This window comes from Grammomys surdaster, unplaced genomic scaffold (assembly GCF_004785775.1).
Source record: "Grammomys surdaster isolate TR1022 unplaced genomic scaffold, NIH_TR_1.0 266, whole genome shotgun sequence".
NCBI lineage: Eukaryota > Metazoa > Chordata > Mammalia > Rodentia > Muridae > Grammomys > Grammomys surdaster.
Genome location: NW_021604707.1, coordinates 2,094,675 through 2,118,141, shown reverse-complemented (window position 1 = coordinate 2,118,141; position 23,467 = coordinate 2,094,675). Strand labels below are relative to the sequence as shown.

The 23,467-nt window shown below is 43.5% G+C and overlaps 1 protein-coding gene across 4 annotated transcripts in view; it reads right to left on the bottom strand.

Annotated features, from left to right (window-relative positions):
- Nucleotides 1-23,467, bottom strand: part of Ets1 (ETS proto-oncogene 1, transcription factor) — a 121,741-nt gene that overhangs the window by 17,182 nt on the left and 81,092 nt on the right. For 3 of the 4 annotated variants that reach the window (XM_028776164.1, XM_028776166.1, XM_028776167.1), the window contains 5 exons: nt 12,587-12,706; nt 10,928-11,128; nt 8,161-8,238; nt 7,006-7,254; nt 2,800-3,060 (listed from right to left, as the gene is read on the bottom strand). In XM_028776164.1, the coding sequence (XP_028631997.1) occupies nt 2,800-3,060; nt 7,006-7,254; nt 8,161-8,238; nt 10,928-11,128; nt 12,587-12,706 (909 nt within the window). Of the gene's footprint in view, nt 1-2,799; nt 3,061-7,005; nt 7,255-8,160; nt 8,239-10,927; nt 11,129-12,586; nt 12,707-17,758; nt 17,847-23,467 lie in introns of those variants that run through there. The other variant, XM_028776168.1, reaches the window with a different exon arrangement.

Sequence of the window (23,467 nt, the reverse complement as noted above, 5' to 3'; positions counted from 1 at the left end):
CAGCCATGGTAAGCACATGTATGCAGTCCAGGCCAGGCAGCCATGGTGCAGAAGTCTGAGAGCTCTCATTGCAGGTCACGCACAAGCTGCAGCAACTGAATTATAGGACAGAAAGGAGTCAGAACCAGAGAGAGAAAACGAGTGCAATGTTTATTATATACATGTCAAAAGCACTGCCAACAGTTACCTAGCGATTTCCACTTTCCAAAGGACTTTTCGAAAGTCAGTTTATCCTAACACGCCTGCATGAAGCTAGACTCCCATTCTCAGACACTCTCACTGTCACCTCAGGTAAGAGACAACACAGGACAGATGCATCCCATGCCTTGTTCATCCCTGTTTCTGAGAAGGGGCCACCAGGTCACAGGCTCAGAGAGCCTGTGGTGGAGGCAGGAAGTGTTCCCTGAAATAGAGCTCACAGGGGTTGTGGGGGGGGGAGGGGGGAGGGGGGGAGGGGACAGCCAAACTGTGGTCTGCTATCACACACCTAACAAGTCCCAACCTTTATTTGGACTGCAGCAACAACAGATTCTAGTTCAAGTCTAAGGACATTTAGAATAAACTGGATAAGACAGCCTCTGGGTGAGAAGGGTGGGGGAGTGTCTTACTCACACCCAGTTGGTGCTCATTTGCTGAAATAATCAATTTATTACAAGTATGGGTTTCTTCTCAGCATGTCTAGCACAACGTCTAGCACTCATTTAATTAATCAATTTGGTTCAACTGTGTTTTCACACGTCCCCCCACTGTCGGGATAAGGGTGAACAGTTCTACTTCACTAAAGTAGAAAAAAGGTACAAGGTAAATTTGCCTAAAATCACACAGTGTGTTAGACCTGGGAGGGAGCTCAGAGAACTTCTGTTTTCTGGTCTATTGTTCTCACCACCGTTTGAGTCTGAAAAAGTTAAATCCATAATTGTAAAGAAACAGAATCTCAATGTGGACATGCCTTAATTTTTTTTTTTCAATTTGAAGAGCTTAGTCTTTGAGAAAGTGAAGTGATGATACCTTTCCCAACTCCTCTCCTCACTGACTGTTTTAATCCCTTATCCCAGGGGGAGAAGGAGGGAGAGAAGAAGGGAGGGACAGAGGGAGAAAGGGAGGGAGATAGGGAGGGAAGGAAGGAGAGAGACAGGGAAGTAAGGAGGGAGGAAGGGAAGAAGGGAAGGAGGGAGGGAAGCAGGGAGGGAAGGAAATAAGGAGGGAGGGAGGGAGGTGGAGGGAAGGAGGAGAAGACCCTATCAAACAACTTTCAAACAAGAATCAATCATCCGAGCACTACCCTGGCCTTTTTACCCCGGGCCTTCCCCCCCCCCTTCTAAGCAGCTCTCTCCCCTCCCCATTCCATCACTGCATCCAGATGGAGAAATCTAGTCTCAATTGCAACAGCTTCCATTCTTCTATACTTTGAAAGACTTCTTGTACTTTTTCTCATCTCAGATATCTTCAATGAAAATGAGTAAATTTCCCAATAATCTCCTCTCCAGAAACAGGAAAAGATCCTCTTAAAATGTCACAAGTCCCCCCTACTAATATCTTTTTTTTTTTAAAGGGCATTTAGATATTTAAAAAAGAAGGACTTCAAGTTTGTCTTTTTCTCATGATTCTACATATGGTCCTTGCTGCCACACCCAATCATAGCTGTATCTCCTGGGTACTCTTTGATACAGTGACTGCCCTAGTAGTAGGGTCTTTGTGGAATGCAATATAGAGAATATACTCTGGATCTTGAAAGGAGGAGTAATTTTTCTAAGTATATAAATTCTGCTCTTAAAAATCAGTTAATTTTCAGAAAAATCCCAAGACTACTTTGGCCCACTTGAAAAAAAAATCAGTTATGTCAACAGAAACACCATCTCTGCTGTCCCTCTTCAGTCACACAGAGCCCTCGCCTGTCCAGTTGACGACATCTTAAGAGGATGGCACTAAACAACGTCTGACTAACAAACGTTAACCTAGGCTCTTCTCAAATGTGCTTTGTAAACCTTGAAAACACTGCAATCTTACAGAGAGGATCTGATGCTCAGCACCTTTATTATTCAGTGTTTTTCAATTTTTCTCAAACTACTACCAAGCTCCAGGGTAAAGTACCTATGAGCTGCTGCTCACTGGAACAGTAAACTGTTTGGCTCTACTGTCAGCTTCTCTTTTCAAAGCCCTAGCTTGGGTGAACTTCATCCATTCTCTGGGTTCTTTCTGATATCACTACTAATCTAATTATAGCTTTCACACCTGGAAGAAAACCAATCATAAACTGTAGTAGTGGTGGTGGTAGTTGTTTTGTTGTGGTTATTATTGCTGTTGTTTTTAAGTGTTTTGCTATGGAAACCCAGAATGGATAGGACTTAGAACACTGTTCCTAAATTCAAACAGCAGGTTGCCATGATAACCATACCATGAAACTCTCCAGCATGAAGATCATTCAACTCTGCCTTTGAGAAAGACAGCTCTGGTTTTATATTTGAAAAGGTATCCCCAGAGCAGGCCAGCAAAAGTCCCTCCATACTACCCATGAGGCAGTTTCTAGAAACTCCCAGTCATCACAGGTTCCTTCCCCAGATAGAAAGAAGGTCAAAAGTAAAATTTCCTACAACTCTTAAAAATGAACCCTGGAGGTAGAACGATAATTCCAAAAATCAGTGGCTTGTCACAAGCAGAATGGCTTGACATGAAAGGCCCTTCAGAAACATCTACTCTTCACAAAAAGAAAAAGGGATGCCCTTGGGTCTCTGTGCCTTACACTTGACCCGGCCCATGGAAACATGCAATTAGCCACCTAGACAGGGGCTGGGTGCCTACCTGTGTAGCCAGCCAGGGCAGCAGCAGGAATGACAGGCTTGTCCTTGTTGAGGTCAGCACGGTCACGCACATAGTCCTTGAAGGTGCCCTTGGGCTTGTGGTTGGGCAGGGCAGCGGGATAATCCTCAGAGTCGAAGCTGTCATAGGAGGGGACACGCTGCAGGCTGTTGAAGGATGATTGGCTGCTCCAGGACTGAGTGAGGCGGTCACAACTATCGTAGCTCTCTATGCTCTCAAAAGAGTCCTGGCCCCCGAGTTTACCTGGAGGTAAAGGAGGAGGTAGGAAGAGGGCAGGGAAGAGGGGTTGGGAAAAAACAGCTGTAAAATCCCTCTTATGGAGGACAGATTGCTAATTAGATCTGAAGAGGGATTAAGAGAGAGAGGGGGTCCAGGGATACAGGAGTCCCGTAAGTTCTGAGTCTACACTATGGGAAAGGACGTTGGCTTGGCCACAACAGCAGAGCTGCTGCCACTATCTGGCTTACAGTTCCTAGCATAGTGACCAAAGTAGGGTTCTACTCCTTCAGATCTGTCATGAGGACAGAACCTCAAGAACTCTAAAGCCAGAAATACAGAAGCTTGGAGTGCTACTTATCATGAGATTTCTGGTTAATACATTAGATTTAATGAGTTAATGGACCAAAAAAAAAAAAAAAACAGAACACTGTCAGATTGATTTTTTTTTTAATTCCAGCTAATGAAATAATTAATTTCAGAAGGCCCAATTTGGCAAAATATTTTGATCATGAGGAAAAATATTCCATTAGACTAAGGGCAGATTGGCCTCCCTTAACCTTGGAACTAAAGCATTACCCTTTTAGGTACTTTCTCCCCAAATACTAAGCCATTCCTTTATGACCTCTCAAGAAGTTATGGGGTGTCTTCAGGGACAGTAAAACAAAACCCATCAAGGCTCAGTCATTCTTGTAGGCAGTAAACCATATGAATTACTCTCTGCAGTAGGGTTTAGAACTTGGAATTCATGCTCCAGGAGAAGCAGAAGGGATGGCTGAGGAGTGGGGGCCCAGAGCAGGGCCAGAAACCCTTCACTGTGCGAGTTGCTTAAGGCACTCAGAACTGTGAGCACACGATCGATCGTGCAAGTTCACTCATCTCCCAAACCAGGTTATTATAAACAGCTGCTGTGGCTGTGCAAGCATTCCTGAAGTCGTCTCTACCGGTAAAAATGCCGTGAAAGGGGGGCTAACGAGGAAACTTTAAGGGGAGCATAAAACATTGAAGTTCTACAAAAACCCCAGGAACATTTGTGTCTATGTCCAACGATCAGCTGCTTCTCAGGCAGCTCGAGGGGGACCTCAGGAGATGGGATGGCCACTCCTTCCCAACATGAGCCAAGAGATGATGGAAAGACGTGAGAAAAGCGTCTGCAGAAATGTCCTCAAATCAATTCTCAACTGTGCGAAGCTGGCTAAACCTTGACGTAGAGTGTCTTATCTAACCACATCAGTGTGCTTCTGGCTGTGGATTGGTCAAGTAAGTAATATTCAGACATATACAGCTTCCCAAGTCAAAGGCAAATACAAGGGGAAGAGATTGTTCTAAAAATTAAAAAAAAAAATCCCAGATAAAAAAGTATGTCTGCAGTGAACATTCTGCCCCTCTGCTCCCTCCCGAACTGCTGATGACAGAGATGTCATATCTCACTCTACCCTCTGTTCAAAAGAAGGCAATGTTAGGAAAGCAAATCAAGAGCCTGAAGAGCAAGTGGTCCAGCCTCTACCACATTAGTTCCATTCTATTACACTGAATGTCTCAAGAAACCAGCCCCCACATGGAATGACACAGGCCTCTTAGCAGAGCAGAAACTTCCCTAGTATCTCATAAAAGGTGTGTTCTCCTACTAGCTGTGAATGCCAACCGGCATTCCATTTCACTCTACCACAAATACACCAAAAGCCTAAGGAAGAAAACACATGTTTCCTCAAAGGATGGCCTGCCCTCTGAGTCACCCATATATAGGTATTCCCTATGCCTCAGTCTCTTGCAATTTTTCTTATCTCTTCAGCCATTTTTTTATGTGGAGGGCCAGGAGCTAAAAGGGCTTTATTTAGTGTAAGTGCTAAAGTAGGCATCATTACTCTTCTGCAGCCTCACCAGATGCCTCTCCGTTCAGACTGTGGTTTAGAGCAGGGTGCAGCTTTCGTTTTAGTTCTATTTCACAACCCTGGAGCTGGAAGCCTTCATTAACGGGTATTTTCCCCAAAACATTGACTTGACTCCAAAAGGATTAGACACTTGGTCCTGCTTCCCTGTTCAATCCGGGAGGCATGCATCCCCAAGACTAGCACTGACCACCTTTTCTAAGAAATGTCTCTGTAAGGTCCTTCCAAAGCTAATTGAGTCCACCGAACAGCACTCTGAACAGTAGAAGGGTAGCCCCACAGCCACCCACAGAAAAGACTTACACAAAGACAGGCCTTAGAGCTCAATTAAGTGGGACAGAGAAGTACTTTGTATACTATAACACAGCATCTGAATACTGCGATTATTAATAGTCAGCTAACAGTAATGTCCTCAGTCTAGACCAATCACAACAGTCAGAATCAATGGCCCTTTGGCCAGCCGTGTTACTGCACATCTACCACACAGCAATCAGGCTTACACAAGCTGTTCTTCCCCTTAAGTCTGTGGCCTGAGCTTGGAGGAGGTGAACGACATTAGAGCCACAAAGAAATACCTCACATCCTTCGGTAAGGATCAGTTTGGGTTTATAATCATTAGTTAGGGTTTGAAGGGGGAGTGAGGACCTAAGAACCAAGAAGAGGAAAGGGACAGAAGGGCATTTCCACAAATGCAAAACCAGCCACAATTGTAAAATGATATGATTACAGAGCTACACAGATTTACAACATAGCCGAACCCCAAACCCACAACTCGGTCTCCTTAAATATACAGAGAGACAGCCTCACGAGGAAGAAGATGGCACTGAGGCGTCACTCTGCTTAAGAAGAAGTGCACGGATACATACACTTGAGGGTATGTATTTAAATAGACACATACCCAAAAATAAGACAGGCAGAAAGGGGAAGACAGACCTGGTCCCACCCATTCCCTTTGGTTTGAAACACAAACAACCTAGGAGCACAAGAAAGATGATCTGGGTTCTGATTTTGCAGGGCCTTTCCCTGTACAAGGCCAGATAACTCTCCCAAGGCTTGCTGGGAGCAAACATGAGCCACAATTGAAAAGCATGACAGGGATGGCTCACAATGGCAACATGGTTACTCTACCTTTGGCTCTCGCCCTTTTGGAGACCACTGAGCAAGTAGCACAGTCATTCAGTGAGCAAGAATCACTACCCTCCTCTGCCTGTCTTAATACTTTCCCACTAGGAAAGTCATTTCTAGGCTTTTCAGAAACTAGTGGGCTTTTCCTGGATGAAGAAGCCCCTCCTTCTAACAGACTTCACTTTTCTCAGCAAGGAGACAATCAGAACATGCTGTTTCTCATAGTGGAATGTTCACGGCCTCATCTTAAACATCAGGTACATTTTACCTTTGGGGCATCAGGTCAGCGAGACCTATTTTGAAACACTGACTTCACTGCCAATGAATGTTTTATCACTATTATAATAGCCTTGTCAACAAGAGTACCTTCTTTTGGAAGCCTCTGGCCACCTTTTCCCCTGGTCTCCTAGCTAAATACATACTTTCACCACACTGTTGATGACCAGTTCCAAATAAACCATTGGTTAACCATCTTGTATCTTCCCAAACCAAAGTAGTCACAAGTGGCTAAGTTACCTGGATGAGCATCAAGGGTCATCCCAGGTACCAAGCCAGGGTCTACAGTATGACCCAGGTGAACCCTGAAAGGAACATCAAAGCACATGCCAAATTTCAAGAGTATTAAAATCTCAAGCAAAACTGTCTTAAAGAAACTGCAGTCTACCTTTTAAAATCCACCTACAAGTAATATGTAGACAAACCATTTTACCCTAATAACACATTTGATCGTTACTCCGCCATATTCGGTTCCATCATGGACCCCCAAGATCTTTGTCATCATGTTGGATAAAGCTAAAATCCCATGGCAGAAAGGTCTTCTTGTCTATACACTCAAAAAAAAAAAAAAGCTAAGACTGATGAATATAGGAATGATAAGTGAAGAAAATGGGACCTGAACAATGAATGAACTGAGGTAATTCTTGTACACCCAAGGAATCTGAAAGTAAATTTGACCTACCACGACTGGCTCTCCCCATGCACATGCTGTCTGGAGTTAACACCTCTTGCTTGATGGCAAAGTAGTCTGTCTGTAAGGTGTCTGTCTGGAGAGGGTCCCGGAGAATGACAGAAGGGTACTCGTTCTCATACTTGAGGGACAGGAGTTCTTCCGAGCTGATGGGATGCAGTGTCTGATAGGACTCTGTGATGAAGCTGGGCTCTGAGAACTCTGAGGGAGGAACACACTGAGCATGCTCGATACCATAGCCTAGGAAAGGAGAATGTTTACAATTGGAGACGCTGGTACCTGAAAAAAGCAGTTCTTACTACCTATCAAGGCCCCACCATGTGATGTGAGCTGACTCCCTTAAAAGAGAAGAGTAAGTCAGGACTTAGGTTCAACTTGCTATCTGAAGCCCTTGATAAGATACCTTCCCCCTTTGGCCTTAATTTACTGATCTATAAAATAAGGCTGATTAAGTGTTCCTCAGAGCACTGTGATGAAGAATAAATGAGACTGTGTGTGTATGCACAATGTCTACAACATTTCTGGCACACTCAATAAACTCCAGATATATAGTGAATGTAAGTGTCACCACTGGAATAAAACTGTAATAAGCCAGAAGATTAAAAAAATATATATCACACCTGTTTAACACAATCTTTGAAGTCAGGGCCATCAGAGAAGCCAATGCTACTCTTTTTCTCTGGATAGATACCTCTATATCTATAGTGCTAAGCAATCATGTACTTTAAAAATAAAGTTTTACTTTTTATAACAGAATATGATGCTGCATGGTCCATGCATGGAATCCAGAAAGATTCCATACCAAATCCTATCATTTTTAATAATAGGTAAGAAAAGCATGTAGGCAAAAATCAAATCTCTAACCCAACCCTCTCTAAATCACTAGCACACATGGTATTTAAATAAGATCAAAAGCTGCTCAGGGTATATTCCTTCCCATTTGCAGGAACTTGGTAAGCACACATATGAAATTAATGATGAAATATTTGAAAAGTCATAAAATAAGTAACAAAAACCAGAATATAATTAGTAAAATATTACTTTTTATAGGATTATTATTAAAGTATCTGAGACCAACTAAGCCAGGGAGCCTTTCCAAATTCCCTATCATAAAGAGATGGAAGGAGAGTGGAGAACAGCACTTACTAATGAAGTAATCCGAGGTGTAACGGGATTCTGGGTAGGTAGGGTTGACTCCATTAACCTGATATGGTTTCACATCCTCTGTAAGAAACATACCAGGGAATAAAATTAAGATAATATACAAGTGACATTTGACCTACAAGGATCTTAGACACAAGAACCCCAATAATCTCAATCTTTTTTTTTTCTAGAAAGTCTGCAAGCACACCACAGGAGCTGGTGTCTTGGTTGCCTGAATGGAGCCTTATCCCAGGATGACATCACAAAAGTATGGCTGAGCTTAACATTTCAGTAGCTGTGAAATGGGATTGGTCCGTTTATCTTGGGAGGAGATCCCAGTGGGCAGTAACTGAGGGTTGAGAAAATGGGCAGCACTCATGGGTGATGTCTTGGTGTTTCCTTTCAGAGAACTGAATTTTCAGGCTCAAGTCTGGGGAACGTCTCAAGGACCATGATCAGTACCTAACACTCAAACCGATCAACTAAAAACCATTTCAGGACACACTCCAGCCTTTAGGTAAGTAGGTATTTGTATCCTCCACTTTTTGCAGATATTCTGCTTTTCTCATTGTTCTGGGAATTCAAGTTCAGGCCCAGACAAGAAACAGGGCACTGGTAAAGTGATTCTGCTTAGTGAACCATGAGGATTTATGTAAAGTAAGAGAAGCAACATACCCAAACTGCCTAGATGCCAACTACCTTCAGACTCAAGAAGGACGTAAAGAGAAAGTGTAGCGGGGAGCAGAACTGTCATGGTGGGCTCAGGGTACTCTGGCTATCCCAGAATCAAATGCAGTAGCTGTTGACACTCTACGGAGCCGAGCCTGTCTGCATTTCTTTGCAAAATTCAATCATAAAGAGAGACTGCTGATACAGGTTTTTCCTCAGGTATCTGCTAGCCTGCTGAGAGCAAAGGCTGATGGGAAAACAAGTTTATGCCTGCACTCAAAAGAGAAAAAAAAAAAGTTCCCAGTTGAGATAAAATGATTATACTCTGCTTGAGCGGCTTATCAGATTAAAACATCCCCTGCACCTTTGGCCTCCAGCTCCACCCCAAGCAGCTATGTTCTCTGGCTGCCATGCTGCTCCTGTTTGATCACAGAAGGGACCAGAAGGGACGCTGTCCTGAGTGCAAACATCTTGATCATCCCTTCAGAAAGGTGAATCCAGAGAAAGACAGTTTTACTGCCTCAAGCAATGGGACACCCACCGGCTGGGATAACGGGACTTGCCTCCACACAGACTCCATTACACCCTAGTTCACTTCCATTCCCTGACAGTACTCCCCTGCATAAATGCAGGACAGTCTAATCCTGTCTTAGTAGCAGAGCTTACTCTGAGCACACATTATCACAGTAAGAATACTGGGTGGGAGGTGAAATGAAAACAGACTAAGAACTAAGTAACGTTTTAAAGTGTTGATCACTAATCGAGGCTAACGCCAAGAGAAAATATATTTGGCAGCACTTTGGAACTAAGGATATGAAGGAACCATGACCAGTGAGTGACAGACTGAGACTACAACCCCCTCCCCCAGCTCCTGGTACACCGACTGTGGGAATCCATTCTGAGTTCAGAGAAGCATTGTATTGACAGACTATGTTTGGTTTCATGGTCTGGTGCAACCTGCTGTTGTGTTCAGAAGGCAGCAGTTAAACCAGGACCTCGAGGAGTCTACCACACCTTTCTTTTCCTCTTACGAATAGGTCATTCATGTCAGTGCCTAGGGGTTAGCACCAGTGCAGTTACTACAGGTGTTGTCCAGTCCTGAGTAGCAGCAGCCACAGGAAGAACCACCAGGTCTTTAACTGTGTTCATCCATGGATCATTTTCAACAAGAAGCTGAGGTGAAGGAGCAGGACCTCATATCACATTCATATGACTAGAGGAATGGGACCTGGGTCTCTCCTCAGCCCTGAGTTCGAGGCATACTCTAAACAAAGGAAAGTCTTATATGGAATGAGCTGTATGCCCTGCCCCCAGTGGCTGTGCCTAGTGCTTGAGGCTGGTGACCACAGGGAAAGGGTGGGCCTGGTTACAGAGGGCAGCAGGCTTCTAGGCTTACAGTCAGCTGTAGGGCACTGCTGACTGCTGGTAACTGCAATTTATTTTAAGAAGAAATTTAGACAAATAAGCACAGAAACACCCAAGTTTGCCGCCCGCTGTTGTTGCTATACTCAGCCGGACCTACGGGACATGAGTCACTTGGTCCAAAAAGGTTAGAAGAGGCCAGTAGAGGAGGCTGTGTCATTACAAGGTTGCAACACCATGTCCTGATATAACCCTAGTTTTGGCTCCAAATGTAAAAGGTATTATTCTACAGCGTCATAATCCCAAGCCAGTGGAGTGGCAGAGAAACTTATCTTGCTAATGAGCTTGGAAAAGTGATACTCTCCTGTTACCCAAGAGTATACATATTAGACCATGGGAATATCTATTAAAGTTTATGGAGTGGGTGAAACACCTGTCTTTTTTAAAATAATTTTTATTCAAATAATGTATGGGTTTAAGAAAATAACATGAATTGTATACAAGATGTTAAAGAAGTAAAATCTTGTTAAAAATTAAAATACGAACTCCTAAGGCATAGAAGAAAAATAAGCCAGCATATACTGAAATCTTGCTTTGTGTCAGGTTCTGTACCAAGCACGTCCTCACAGACCATCTATGCCACGGCTAAACACCCACAGGCAACAGCAAACGCATCCCACCATCCAGCCAGCTTAGAGAAACCCAACACAACCCCTCCTCCCTGTCTGCACACACTTACCTTTCTGCAGGATCTCTAGATGCTCCCACAGGATATCCCCAACAAAGTCTGGAGCCAGCTCGAGGAAGCATTCTTTACCCAGGGCACACAGCGCTGCACCATTCATACAGAACTTCTGGAAGTCCACACCTTTCAGGCTGAACTCATTCACAGCCCACATCACCCAATCCCGGACATGGGTTTCTGTCCACTGCCGGGGGTCTGAGAAGAGAGGCCAAGTGAGGATACAGTAAGTCAGGCTGGGAAAAGGCAGGGAAGGGATGGGACAGGGCTGAGGATGCTAGGTACTCTCAGACCTAGGGAGCAGCATCTTGTCCAGCACCTCTCAGATTCTTCTCCCCATATCTAGCACCCTACTTTTCCTATTTCATCAGATTGGAAGAGCTAAAGTCAGCCAACAGTAATTCCCTGCTTTTTTTTTTTTTTTTAGGCCAAGATTTCCACTGATTTCCCATTTAAAAATGTTAAAAGCCACCAGATAAGGGACCGTGCCTTCTGCAATGGCAATGATAACGATGGTTTTCCACAATTTCATGTGCCTCAGTCTGCTCTCGACTCTGCAATACACTTGAGGTTTTCATACTCCATTATTTTTATCTTAGCCGCTCGGGTTTTACAATAATCACAGCAATTAGTAATGGTAAGTCACTCAAGTGTTGTTATTTGTCACCACAGGCCCAGCTTTGAGTAGCAGTGATGACATACAAGCTTCGTACGTGACCTAAGGTTTGACAGAGCTGTACTTGCCAATGACACCAAAAAGGTCCACATAAATGATGCCTGACCCAAAAGTAACTGCATGAGATGCTGGAACACCCAGGGCTCAGAAGTCACTTTGCTCTGCCTTCTCTGGTCCACAAAGGATGATCGGGGCTGTGGTCCACCCAGGTTTGGAGTAAAGTTGTAAACAGAAGGAAAAAATGTACAGATGTATTCTAAGAAGCTAACTAACACTTCGGTCTGGTCATACTGGAAGTCTTTTATTTACAGTTAGATGAGGTGTTATTTATAGACAGCTTTCCTTCAACTTTCTTTAACAACAACATCATCAATACAAAGCAAAGCAAAAGGAAAACAAGACATAGCTTGCCTACTCATGACTGTCCAGGAAACGTTCCTAGGGAAAGCTGACAATTTCACAGTTCACTTCTTTATGATAACTCTGGACTCTTTCCATTCTCAGTAAACCCTTTTAGACAGGAACACCCAAAGCACAAGCATACTTTGCCAAAGTACATGGAAGAGAACAGAGTATAAATATAAAGCAACACAGTTCCCTGGGTCCGTCCACGGTCACCCATATTGACTCTAAAATAAAGTTTTCCAAACTTGTCTGCGAGTTGGAATTGTTTGAGGAGTTTACAAAATAAAGATGTCAGCAGCTGTTAAGATAATTTGAATTGGGCTAATCTGGGGCTTATCCCAGAAGCTCTCAAAGAACCAGAGATACTGATGTACAGACAGGTCAGGAAACACTGTCCTAGGACCACTAGCTGAGAAAGGGTAGAGCATCTGTCCCTGTGTCTCATGGATGTCTGCAAGTGTCCATCAAAGCCAGTGGATTCCACTGATCTAAGCCAGCCTAGCTACAGGAAAGCAAATGAGTCTTCCCTAAGGATCCGGTCTTAGAGGTCCTTTTTCCTACTATCAGAAGTATACCTTTGGGGATTCCCAGTCGCTGCTGTTCTTTTGTGAAACCACTGAAAGTAGCTTTCAACGCTTGGGACATCATTTCTTTGCTGCTCGGAGTTAACAGAGGGACATCTGCACATTCCATGTCTGTAAGGAAAAACAAAGCAGCATATGAAAAATAAAACCCACATAGGTAATTAACCACTCATGAAGAATGAAAGAGCATGAATGAGCCAGAGAATGCAAACTGAGAAAGAACTGTGTTCACATCTTCATCACTGCAGGTAAAACTGAAGGGGTTTTCCACGATATACTAGGCCCCTATGGGGGAGGGAAAAAAAAAAACCTGTGTCTTGCTTACAACACTCAATCCTGGTGAACAAAAATGCTTATTCTTCCTTCTGATTTCCACTACCCATACCCCTCCTCCATTTATCCATCTTATTCATTGAAACCATTTGTGTTACTACATATTTTCAGTTACTTATAAAAGGAAGGAACGATATTATTCATGCAACCAAGAATCACTTAGTGCCTGTAATGTGCAAGGGATGGGAACAGAACAGGAACAGCACCAGCCAAAACAGTGGATTGTGAGACTTGCCGTGGATTCAGTCATTAAAAATCTACAGATACAAATGTTCAAATATAATGCCAATAGGGCTTCAAAGGAGAAGACGCATGCTAGCCAAGACCAGGAACTGCTCCAGAGGACAGGAAAGCCTTGCCTAGGCAGAAGGATAGTGAGATCTGATGGATACTCAGAAATTAAGGAAGAAAACTACACTGTATCCTAGCTGTTCCCAGAGTGAGGTGCCCCCAAACAAACATGTCAGCCTCACCTGGAAATGATCGGATACAAATTTTCAACTTTACTGGATGCCTATTGGATCAGAGCATATGTGTCTGCTTTTCAACACAAATCCAGTGGTGAGCACTAAACTTAAGCAACACAGTTTTCAGCACAGTGTAAATGAAGGTCGTGAGATCGAAGGCATGGAAAATATGAATGGAGAGGTTTTTCACCTATGGTTTACACCAACAATTTTTCTTTGTTTGTTTGTTGTTTTTATTTTGTTTTGTACGTTAGGCTATCGTGAACGGAATTATTTCCCTGATTGCCTCCTCAGTGACTTTGTCACTGGTATATAAAAAGACTGCTGACTTTTTGTGTAAGTTAATTTTGTATCCTACCACTAATTAGCTGGTTAGGAATTTTCTCTTTATGTACACTGTCATATCGCCTGCAAACAGGGATACTTTGACTCCTTTTCCTATTCCTATGCCTTTTATTTCCTTATTATGCACTAATATGACTTTGAGCCCTATACTAATTAGCAGAGACAGTGTTATCATATACCTTCATTGGATGATATAAAGAAATCCAGCTGAAACTGAGCTAGAAGGTCCCCTCCAGCTGGTCTTCACAGGCCTAAAGAGTGCTATGGAGAAAAGGCAGCAGTGGTCTCACAGCTGTGAGCCCTATAAACTCCAAAGAGTTCAACTAGCAGACTAGATGTGCTTACTTGTAACACTGGCACTACTGTTGCAGGGTAGCCAACTGCTCTCTGTTTTTGAGGCCCACTCCACAGGACAGAATCCATGCCCGGTACATTAAGCCTTGAAAAAAACTCAGGAGTAACTGAATACTACTATTTAGGGAAACCGGCAGAACATCAAACTGCCCACGAAATATTTATGTTTACATCCATCAACAAACGCTAATCCCATCCTTGATCAGATGCTTCTTCTGCAGTAATGGTGATAAACGAGGAGACTCGCAGCCACACAAGGTGCTGAGAATGCGTGGCAGATAAGCGCTCAACCCCAAAGGAGACCTTCACAGTATCCCCTCTAAGGTGCAGGGAACAAAATAGTAGAGGAAGGAGAAACAACGGAAGAGCTAGACTAGAAGACACAGAGAAGCGTTACAAAAGGCACAGCCATTGCAGTCTCAAACACACAGCCATTGTGGATGCCCATACCGGCTCTTCACAAGAATAAGCTCCCCGACAGCCCAGTGAGAGAGGCTTAGGAAGCCCTGGCCTTCACTGTGAACTATTAGCTAACTGACAGATTCAGGGATACGGGGTGTCCTTGTTTAAGTTGTGTACTCAGCGGTGACCCCACCAAGCTCCAATGGAGAGTTCGAAACCAAAAGTCACACAGATGGCCCTGATTAAGCTAATTGAGTCAGCAGGTCAAAAACAGAAGTCCATGTCTAGGCAAGAAACTGAGGGGGGAATTGACAGGAACAGTAAGAAGATAAAGAGGAGGAACAATCAGAACAAATACACACATAAACACATTAGACACACATACACACACATACATATGTATACACATATGAAATTTTCATAGAACAAACTTAATTTCTAAAATTACAGAAAAGGGAAGAAATAAAACCTTGCAACACGTAAAAGAAAAAATAAAAGATGAATAAATGCTGAATCAGAGCGATCGGGAGGGAGGTTAGCTGTTTGACATGAGGTTGAAGAGGTAAGTGGGAACAGCATTAGATAGGTCACTTTCTCCTGAGGAAAACAGAAAGCTGCTCTAGTTTAACCAGAGGAATGGCCTCACTGCACTGTCCACCAGGAGACTGCCTTCGCTGTTTTGCAAAGGGGAGTCTAGGTGAGTATGAGTTGACGTAGGGGCACTTTTAAGAAAGTGGTAGCATTTGTTCCCCTGAGAGACGACAGTGGCTTTGACTACATAAGTAGCAATGCTGATAAGACAAGCAGGCAAGCCTGAAGTACGCACAGGAAGTCTCAATTTATGATTTCTGTGGGTGGGAAAGGACAGTGAGGTATCAAATCCTAAAGACCTACCAGTATCACCATTTGCCAGACCCCACACAGTTATACCCTCCCACACTTGCAGGTCCTATTCCCAATATGGGTACTTACACAGGGCCAACATCAAGCATCTTCTGAACTCATCTTGGGTCAATCTCTCCCCACCTAGCTTTTCTGTGACTTTGTGAAGTGACTACCTTCACTGCCCTGAATTTTAGAAGCCCGAACTGTCAATGTACTACATCCAGAAATTGGTGTAAGATGACTAAGTTCCAGAAGAGAATACTACATAGGTTCCTCAGCTAGCTTGTTCCAAGCCTTGGCTACAAGGAAGGAAGGAAGGGAGGAAGGAAGGAAGGAAGGAAGGAAGGAAGGAAGGAAGGAAGGAAGGAAGGAAGGAAGGAAGGAAGGAAATCCCTGAACATATATAAGGGAAATAATGAAAATTAGTGACCTCTAAGAAAAAGGAGCCAATATGTTGCCTCTGAATGTCAAAATGAACAGAAGCATCACTGAATGACAGAGGACAACTTCCAACCATGCTGCCAGGGAGCTGCCCAGGGTCTGGGCCAGCCTAAGAAGATGGTTCACTGTGGCTAATCTCCCAGTTTCTGCCAGTGACAAGAAATCTCAAATCCCCGAGAGTGTTTGCACTGCCCTGGGACATTCCAAACAAGTTTTAATGGAAGAATCATCAACATGCCCTCCAGGAAGGCTGACAAAATGGTGGAAAATCCCAGATTTTGGAGTAAAAAAATAATAATAAAATAAAAATAAGCTTGGGGAAGGGATGGTTGTTGATTATATAACATCCAGTCTTTCAAACAATGGTGTAATCATCAAATGGTTCACTTATAAACACATCAGTGCTCTTCACTTGCCTTTATTTCGCCAAACTAAGAGTGGGTTAGTGACCTAGAATGTTTCTCCTTCGGAGCACATGTCAGTATTACTCTGGAGAAAGAAGCCCTTTGGCTAAGCAGGGAGCATGCCTTAGAAGCAGGGAGAACTCCAACATCCCAGACCTTGTACTCACACAGTCAGTCAACAAATATTTTGTGAGTTCAGTATTTCTCCACTGAATCAACTCTGTTCCCTTCTCTCTCATCCAATACAAATTCAGGAACTTGAACTGCAGGGGTTTTCCTTTGCGTCTTTGTTCCCTCTGTTAGATTAAAAACTCCATGAAAAAGAACATTCCTGATAGTGGAAATTGGCTGAGGCCACGTGTGGAAAATGTAGGCCAAGCCTAATGGAGTGTCGGTAGGGCTACTATAAACTGAGCCTGGGATGGAATTGGCAGGGTGGTCCCACATCACCTTCCGCTACACACGAAAGCTGGGGCAATGTGAAGCCCTCATGAGATGATAGACAGCAGCAGAGAGCCTGGGAAGGAGGATTCTGTGAGGCTGATTCTTCCAACTCTAGCTCTCTGGCGTCTTGTCTGGCCAGCAGTGCTAAGTAAATACTTTTCCATGCCGATTTCTGCTTCCTGTCAGGGCAGCAAGCATTTCCATATTGTCACATGTTTTCTCTCATGGAAGCACCTGGAACTACCTTGACTTGTCCACCTCTAAAAGTCAACATGCAGCCACTTGGCTATGCCCCTGTTGTAGAAAGTCCTGTGTGCTGGGTCTCCTGGGAAGATCTCCCAAGTCAGCTAGAGGAAACTATTCCCACACTTGAGACACTTAGGTTGGGCTGTGAGCTCTAGCAGATGACACTGTCATTGTCCTTGGTAAAGCTCAAGATTTAGACTTTTAAAAATATCATACCCTTTCTTTACATATGAGAACAGTTGGCTGGGGTTGTCAGTTCAGTGGAATGGACACTTCATTTAAAAATGATCAATAGTCATGCTCATAAGTTGATATATTAAGCTTATTACTTAAAAGTCCAATGCAAAAGGCCCCTCAATATTATCTGTGACTGTGTAAGTCCTGGTAATTCATCATCAATGATGATGATGACATGATGACGGTGATGGTGATGATGGTGACGGTGTTGAAATCATTAAGCAGGTAGAGAACCTGACATGGTTTAGACAAACAGACATCACTGATGTTTCTAAATTTACCTTGTTACTCACTATAATACTTTGCATTATTACAAACAGCTTCTAATCTGAGCAGTATCTGGACATTAATCAGTACCTCTATGAACATTAACTAACTTGCATTTCTTAGAAACCTACTGAGATTACCTCTGCGGTGATAACTACGATATCTTAAATTCAAATAACAAGGTGTCTCAAAATGCAGAGAAACTAACTTAAGATACAGCATGCCAATATCCTAGAGACCCTCAATATCGTGCATGGAAATTGAAGGCCTATATTAGATATCTGTCTACTGATTTTTCCTCAGGACCCTATCTCTATAATAACATATATAGGACTTACCCTAGATTTCTGAAAAGACAATGGTACAGAAGCCACTGGGGAGAAAAAAAAAACAAAAAATAAAAACAAAAAGCAAACAAAAAAAGAACCATCCCAAGATACACTGTGTAGAAGCAGGTAGGTCAGCTCTCTTGGAAGCTTCAGGCTTACTCAGCCAGCAGCGTTCTGAATGCAGAGAAACACCTGCCTGTGTTTCAAGTGTGATCCACCCCTAACAACCTCAAACCTTTTCAAGTGAAATGTAAAACAAGTGTTTCTATTCTATTTGTGTGTCAGTCAAAGTTAAGGGCCGTTAGGTTTCCAAGAACCCTTCAAAGGTGCCTTATGTGTCTTTTCTGCCATTCTTTGGAGTTCTCTGAAACAGAATTGCTCAAATCAACAATGTTACAAAGAACTTGACTGCCGTAGCTTTTGCTCAGGAGGATGTTCAAGGCTTAGAGCCTTTCAAGTTCTTTCTCCTGTTGTTCTCAACAAATGATGTAGAAAAGACCACAGCATCTCGGACCCACTGGTAAGACAGTGAGGGACAAAATTCAAAGACAAGAAATCCCAGATAAACACCCAGTGTCATGACAATGCTACTCTGGGACAAATTCTGAACTTGGCAATACTGCCAGTCCTGTGTTGGGTAGTGTCATAAAGCGAACAGTAGGAGGGGGAGAGGGAACACTAACTTATGGTTCGCCAAGACCTTACTCATATACCTTCCCACCATATCCCAGGGGGTGGGGGGTGGGGGGGTAGAAAGGTGCTTCGGAGTTCCCATTTTACAAACATAGAAAGCGAGACTCCAGAGGGCTTAGCATACAGTCACAGAGCAAGATGAAGTAACTAGAGCCAGAGATACCCTTCTACTTCTGAAATTCCAGGGTATTTCTGCTCAATTCCACTACCAATGGGAACAGGCTATATAAATCTAATTAAGAGAAGCAAAAATTTCAGAGCTGAAAGAGATAAGATTTTTCACGTTTTTGTTTGAAAATTATAGAAATTTGAGATATTTAAACAATTACTATTATTCCAAGACTGTGCATTTCAGATAGATAACCCCCAAAGATAGGATCAGAAACTGTTTGCATCATCTACTTCATCTCTTTTCCTGGGACTAAAGTAAGGCCTCCGTCCTTCCACACCAACCCAGCACAGGGTTTAAACAACAACCTGGCTCCTCCCCTGTCTGTGCTCACTCCTGAGTCACCCTAATGGGTCACTGTACATATAATAAGACTGATTAGGTACACAAAGATTTATCGATTTTTTTTTCTCAGAGTAAACAGAAACCAAGAAGAACCCTTCTGGTTTTCAAAGAGAAGAGAAAAGAATGCCCAAATGCAGAGATGGCGTTCTAAAGACAGGGAAAGAAGGGGATGAGAGACACGTGTGTGGCTGGGCTGCTTTCTTTATCCAAATCTGAGGATGATGCTATCACATTCTCCGTTAGGCAACTCAAGCTAGAGAAGCCACCTAATCAACTCATCTCTAAAACATGAATTCTGCTAGGGGCAGCCACTTTATCACTGGGTTTTATAATTTTCATCTGCTAATTTCCACACATAATAGTGTAATTAACTCTTCTTTCATCTGTTTGTCTCCCTCCTCTCCTTCTTCTCTGAATTTCTCTCTCTCTCTCTCTCTCTCTCTCTCTCTCTCTTTCTCTCTCTCACACACACACATACACACAAAGAGAGAGAGAGAGAGAGAGAGAGAGAGAGAGAGAGAGAGAGAGAGAGAAACAGAGAGAGAAACAGAGAGAGAGAATAAAGCTAAACCTAGCAACATGTTATTACACCTACTAATATTTTATTGTCTCGAGGATTTTAGATAAATGTATATTACAGTATGGAAGCTAAAGAGACAGATAGACCTGATGCCAAAGAAAATGGGGCTTAAAACGATCTTGCCTGGCATTTACATCAAGGTCTGTATTTTATTTATTGGCCCACCTGAACAGAACTCTGTCAAGGGAACAGAAACTGGCCCAGAGAGAGTAGAGAGAAAAGGCTTCAGACTAGGAGGATAGAAAGCCAAACTGAGACTTCTGTGATCTACATGCAGAAGACTCTGCTTCCTCATGGCTCCTCGGCCTTGTGAACTTCTACCTGTAACTAAGACCACACAAGGAAAGGCTGCCATTTTGGTGACAAACACCAAAAGGGCAGTTTCAAAGGAGGGGCCATGGTCAAGTTGCCTAGAACAAGCCCCAGTGTGAGAGAACAACACAAGGAGAAAACTAGCTGTAGCTGGAAGAGCTGAAAACTCTGGCTGTTGGAACTTGCCGATGGCTTCTAAAAGCAAATCCCCCCAAAAAGTGGCCAACCATGCTGAAAGAACAGGAATCTCAAAAACAGTGAGTACTGCCCTGTCTCACTCATGGACAGCAGACCAAAGCAGAGTTAAGGGGAACAATACCTTCTATTTGGCTCTTAAGCCCACTAACATGCTCTAGAACCCTGGCAGATATGACTTCCAGCCCAGAGGCAGGTTACCCAGAGGCAGGTTAACACAGAGACAGATGGGAGGTAATAGTTTTTCTGCAGGCCTGCCTTCAGTTTCATTAATGAAGTGATGTGACAAAGCAATCAACCGGCATCCACCTGGGGGCCACACCGGGTCCACCCATTCCAGTCATGCAGTGCAACATTGTTTCAAACAATGGAACAGCATGAGGCATGGAATGGATTCTGACCAAATAGAAAAAACAGGCAACTGAGTGTGTGTCCTTCTCCTCTATTCAAACCTCCAGCAGGCATCAGCCAGTAAAAACCAATCCAAAGAAGGTAGAAAGAAGCAGCACAGAAAATCCCCAATTCACCCTCCAGTGACCTGCCTGCCCAAAAAACGTAAGGCAGGCTCAGATAACAACATCTCTCTGTGCCAATGCACACAGCCACCAAGGAACACACACAACTTGCCAACTCAAAGGTAGATGCCTCTTGTCAGAGGGAAGCTGCCCTGGGACAAAAGAGAGGGTCTCCTAAAGGAGAGAAAGTCCTCCAAGCTGCTCTGAGCCTGAGAAAGCAGTGTGCAGGGTCTGACAGGCACATCGAACATCTGTAGGAAGTGACCTCAGACTTCCCCCTCCTTCCTTTCGCCCATCCCCTGCTCCATCCCCCCAAAAAGTTTTAACACATTATTACCACAGAGGTCCTGAGGAGTTGGTGAGTCACCAGGCTCACACATGGTTCCAATGAGCCCTTGACCATTACATGGTAGGGAAGCAGGAAAAACAAATGAAAGCCGTTGTAATTCGGCAGCGCCAGAGTTCAGACCTGCCAGACAAAAGGGATTGCAGGCATGTTCCCAAATGTGTTCAGGCACCTGACATGCAAAAGCTATTTTTAATCACTGGATTTATTTCTTTCCGAGCCCCTCCACCATCCTCCACCTCAGCATATGTATAGGAAGGCACTGCAGGACCCAAATCAATTCCAGGTGTTCAGGGAAACCCAGAAAGACTCTTCCGTTCCAGGCTAGAAGCCAGAAAGCAGAACTGGCCCCTGGGCCCTTCAGCTCAGTGCTCTTACTCTGTTCCCTCAGACAGCTCAAGTCTCCCACCCAAGACACCCAAGGAGGACATGTGTGAATGAAGATGCCCTGCTAGAAGGCCTTTGAAATGTGTGTATCTTCTTTAGCAGACCCAGCAAGTGAAGGCCCAAGAAATGATCTCAATAGAGATCCAATGCTTCATTTTTTTCATTTTTGCAACTGTGTGCATTTGGGAGGTTGTCAGCTTCCTGACCCTTGCTGTCCTTGTAAGCATTGTAAAAGAAACCCCATGCACTGTTTGTTGTGGCTTCAGTCCGATTAAGACACCACACTTTATTGAGCATCTACTATGTCCCATTAGACACTGGTGTTTTTGAATGCCTATTCCATAACCTTCATTGCAGGCTTCCAGCCCAGAGGCAGGTTACCCAGAGGCAAGTTAACACAGAGACAGATGGGAGGTAATAGTTTTTCTGCAGGCCTGCCTTCAGTTTCATTAATGAAGTGATGTGACAAAGCAATCAACCGGCATCCACCTGGGGGCCACACTGGGTTCACCCATTCCAATCATGCAGTGCAACATTGTTTCAAACAATGGAACAGCATGAGACATGGAATGGATTCTGACCAACTAGAAAAAGCAGGCAACTGAGTGTGTGTCCTTCTTCTCTATTCAAACCTCCAGCAGGCATCACAACCCAGAGGGAAAGCAAGCTCGGGAAAATTGCTTTCACCTGAATCTCTCTTGACACCCCACTGAAGGAACAGAACAATTTCTTATTTATTCTGCATCTTGTAATCCAACCTGCTAGGGGAAAATCTTTTTGGTAGCTGTCATCTAAAATATGTTTGCCATGACAACACTTCACAGCTACCCCGTATCCTGAAGATCTTTTCATTTTTAAAAGCTTCCCATGAGCACCACCTGAGAATCAATACTGTGGCCCAAAGAAAAAGTAGAGTTTTGTATTCAAAATTCTTTCTTATATAGTAAGACTTTCTTAAATCCAAAATAAACTATACTAGTCATTTATGGGCCTTTAATGCAACGGTTCTCCAACAGTTTAAAGGAATGTTTGGAAGGCAAAGGGTATGGTTTAATGGCAGAAGACATTTACATATTCCGAGTTCTAGTCCTACCACCCTGTGACAGAGTTCTGCACAAAGGCCACCTGGATGGAATATGGAAGTCCTTAAACGATGACTTTTAGCTATTTCACATACTTCAGAGCACTTCCAACCAGCATAACTATATTGCCTACATGTGTCCAAAAATGTCACAGGACAGTGTGATCCCTTTGTCCTGATAAACATAGTACCAGGCACCGGTCTCCATGGAAGCCATAAGTAGATAACCCCAGATCTGTTCATAGCCATCCTGTACACTGTTGACTCTTTTTCTGCCTTATGCCTTCTGGCTTTGGAGAGCTAGGACTGGAACCCAGGCATTGCACAAGCCAGTCAACTGTTCTACTACCAAGCCCAGATCCACCCTTATTCCTCTGATATGATCTAATCTTCAACTAAAATAGATATTCATGTAGGGTTATAAGGCACTTAGTAAAAGCGTGACAGAATAATCCCTATCACAATGATAAAAACTGTCTGGCCCTCTACATCTTGTTATTATCCCAGCAAGGGATACTACTTAATACTGCTTATGGCTTCCTGATGTGTCTTTTTAGTCTCATCAGCTTCCATCCCGAGAGGGTTATTAAAATAATCAACTTATTTTAATTTCATAGGCTCCCCACCTATAATTACCATCACTGCTTGTTAGGTAGAGTTTCACATTTTAGGAAGAATTTTCTCGGGTGTTTCACTATTTTTTTCCTTCACTCTTCAGGTAAGGAACTTGAGGCTCACAAAAGCTACCTCGGTTATTTCACCACTGTGCCAACAGGAAAATGATGTAACCAAACACTCAAGCCCAGATCTTTAGACACAAAAAGGTAGATATTTCTTCTCTGTGTCTGTAAAACTGCAAGCATGAGAGGCAGAAAAGGCAGGCTAGCCACAAGGATGTAGGATGTTTCCTTTTAATTGTAATTGTATAGGAAGGCCTTTCTGAAGAAAAGTAGACGTCAGTCCCAGAGATAGCACACAGCAGCTGCAACATGTGGTTCCAGGGGCCTCTGTGTCACCACACCACTGCATGGCCCTTCCAAAAGTGACCTGATCCCACTCTTGGCTCAGAGCCTACAACAAGCATGAAGACGGGGA